General features: G+C 38.0%; 1 protein-coding gene across 1 annotated transcript in view; it reads left to right on the forward strand.

Moving 5' to 3' along the window:
* LOC106529821 (glutamate receptor ionotropic, kainate 5) overlaps positions 1–2561 on the forward strand; it is a gene marked incomplete at its 5' end in the record, with an annotated part of 59723 nt that overhangs the window by 38068 nt on the left and 19094 nt on the right. Inside the window, 1 exon segment of the mRNA XM_014025333.1 lies at positions 1089–1314. Within this exon segment, the coding sequence (XP_013880787.1) occupies positions 1089–1314 (226 nt within the window).

The following is a 2561-nucleotide window of genomic DNA, read 5'->3' on the forward strand; positions in this document are numbered from 1 at the left end:
TGTATTAAAGGGGACAAATCATTCAAAATCCATTGTTTCAGCTGTTAAATACATTTTGCTGTGTATTTGCAGAAAAGTTAAATTTAGTCTCTCCTGGTGCTACAAATATATATTTATATTCTGTTTGAGTCATATTTTTTAGCCCGTTCAAATTTCTCTATTTTCTATGAGCGATTACGTCAAATTATCTGCAGTGGAATTGCCAATATAGATCTGTATTTACCGACTACAATTTCCTCGTCCTTATTCTCCTCTGGCCCCAACATGTAAGGCTGAATGAACAAGTCTTCTGTTGCTGAAATCTAAATAAATAAGTTAATAAAAYGTTTCTGTAACACCCGCCTCCCAAAACCGGAGTGGACCGGTCTGGAAGCTGGAASAGGTTGGGGATTGAAATGTCTTAAAGAAACAGTAAWAAAACAAGCTACTTCAAGAGACACTCCAGAAAAGTGGTGAAGTGGGGCTTGTGAAGTTAGAATAAGGAGAAATTCAAACCACTRTTTAAAGACCCCAAYTGAAYGATTTAAATRTGAAAAGGAAAGATTTAAAAGCATCATCATCATCATCAAACTTTATTTATAAAGCACTATWACATCAGCCATGGCTGAAACAAAGTGCTGAACACATGAAATAAAAAYTCAATTCAAAAACACAATAAAACCACACAGTTAAATAGGTAAARTCAGCACCAATACWGTAAAACTTGAGTAAAATCAAATCTCAGCTGGGTTGAAGGCCAGTGMGAAAAACTGTTTTAAAAATGGACAGYGAAGGGGCCTGYCRAACATGCAAAGGCAAGGCATTCRTCATATGTCTACTTTAACTAATAGACTTGATGATTACTCAGAAACCTTCTAAAGGCACAGTAAAAATCACACATGAAGATCACACAGTGATGATGCAAATATTCTGAACATTTCAAGAATAAATGTTAATGTGAAGTGCATTTAAGACTCAAATTATCTTACAATATGTAAATTTTCAGCATCAATATACAGTACGTAATCTTATCTGTAATATTTTCTGAAAAGACATATTCCAGAGATGAGAAAGACCTTTGACACGCACCTTCTGTGTTCCCCATCTAGAACTCACGGTACCAAACGTACCAGCGGATGTGGAACTACATGAAGTCCAAGCAGCCCAGTGTGTTTGTGAAGAGCACGGAAGAAGGCATTGCTCGCGTCCTTAACTCCAAGTATGCTTTCCTGATGGAGAGCACCATGAATGAGTACTACCGCAGCCTCAACTGCAACCTCACGCAGATCGGGGGACTGCTCGACACAAAGGGATACGGCATCGGCATGCCTCTGGGTGAGTTGTAGTTTTAAAACAAATTCCAGTGTTTTCCTGAACATAAAAGCCACTCACAACCTGCTTTAAGTACTCCCAGAGGCAGAAGAATTTGGGCAAACCATGTTTGAGATTTGGATGTGTTTAGCCCAATAGAAGGATGCAGATTGACTGTAAAACGTTTAGTTCTGCACATGCAATCAGTGGTGGGCAGCGCTAATACAAAAATTAGCTCTGCAACTTCAAAAGCGCTAATGCCAAAGAGAAATTAATGGAAGCTAACTCAAAAGCGCAAGTTCAATTCGACACTTACTAGCCGACAACAATTCATTTTCAAAATATGCACATCACTGCCAACTAGTGGTGTATGAACTCTTTTACAACTTAATTCTACAACCACTGATTGCTGGGGATGTGATTTCCTAAAACAGACCTTTAGCTCCTCGTGTAAAAATTAAAAGGTTGTTGAGGATTGCTAGTTCGGCTGCTTCTTTGTCTTTTTCTTTTGTTTGTTGTAGATTTTTCATTAAAGAAGCATCAATAAAGTAATTTTAAAACTGTTTAGTGGAAAACTGAAGCAATGCATTCTGGGTACATGACTGATTTGATTTGTGACGGGAAACGAAAGCAGGGTCATACAGGAAACTATCTTCACTTCAAAATAAGAGCGTTGATTTTAAAGTTTTCCATGTAGTTGCTCCAGTTGACCACTAGATGTCAGTCTTCATCAGCATAACATCTTTAAATCATTTCTGCGTCCCTTCAGGCTTCAGCTAACCCCGTTGGCCGATTGCTTCGGCCACTTACGTCAAGTATTGAGCTACAGCGTTTAAACTTTGTTTTAAAAAAGGAGCTCCGATTGTAAAGTAAAGTAAATCAATACATATAAAATTTTAGTATGGATTACAAACGTTAACGGTTTTTGCTATTGCCTTCCTGCTAAGCAGACACAAAGCATTGTGGGAAATGAGAACCCTGACCGAAAGCAACAGTCAGCAAGGACGTATACCTTTCTAGTAAGCGTGTATATCTGGGAGGGGTGCTGATGGATAGATCACATGCTGTGATTCATTGGCAGCCATACCTTCTGCTGTTCAAGATAATGATGACTGGTAGATAATTAATTAGCGGTACTGCATTTTTATTTTAGAAAGTTCAAATCTGCTTATGAATTATAAAAATTAGTAAGACCGCTGGAGCACAAACAAAATATATATATATTTTTTTTGATGGCCTCCCTTCTCCCCCTTTAGCCATCCTTTCCACAC

The sequence above is a fragment of the Austrofundulus limnaeus genome, unplaced genomic scaffold, assembly GCF_001266775.1.
Source record: "Austrofundulus limnaeus strain Quisiro unplaced genomic scaffold, Austrofundulus_limnaeus-1.0 Scaffold469, whole genome shotgun sequence".
Classification (NCBI taxonomy): domain Eukaryota; kingdom Metazoa; phylum Chordata; class Actinopteri; order Cyprinodontiformes; family Rivulidae; genus Austrofundulus; species Austrofundulus limnaeus.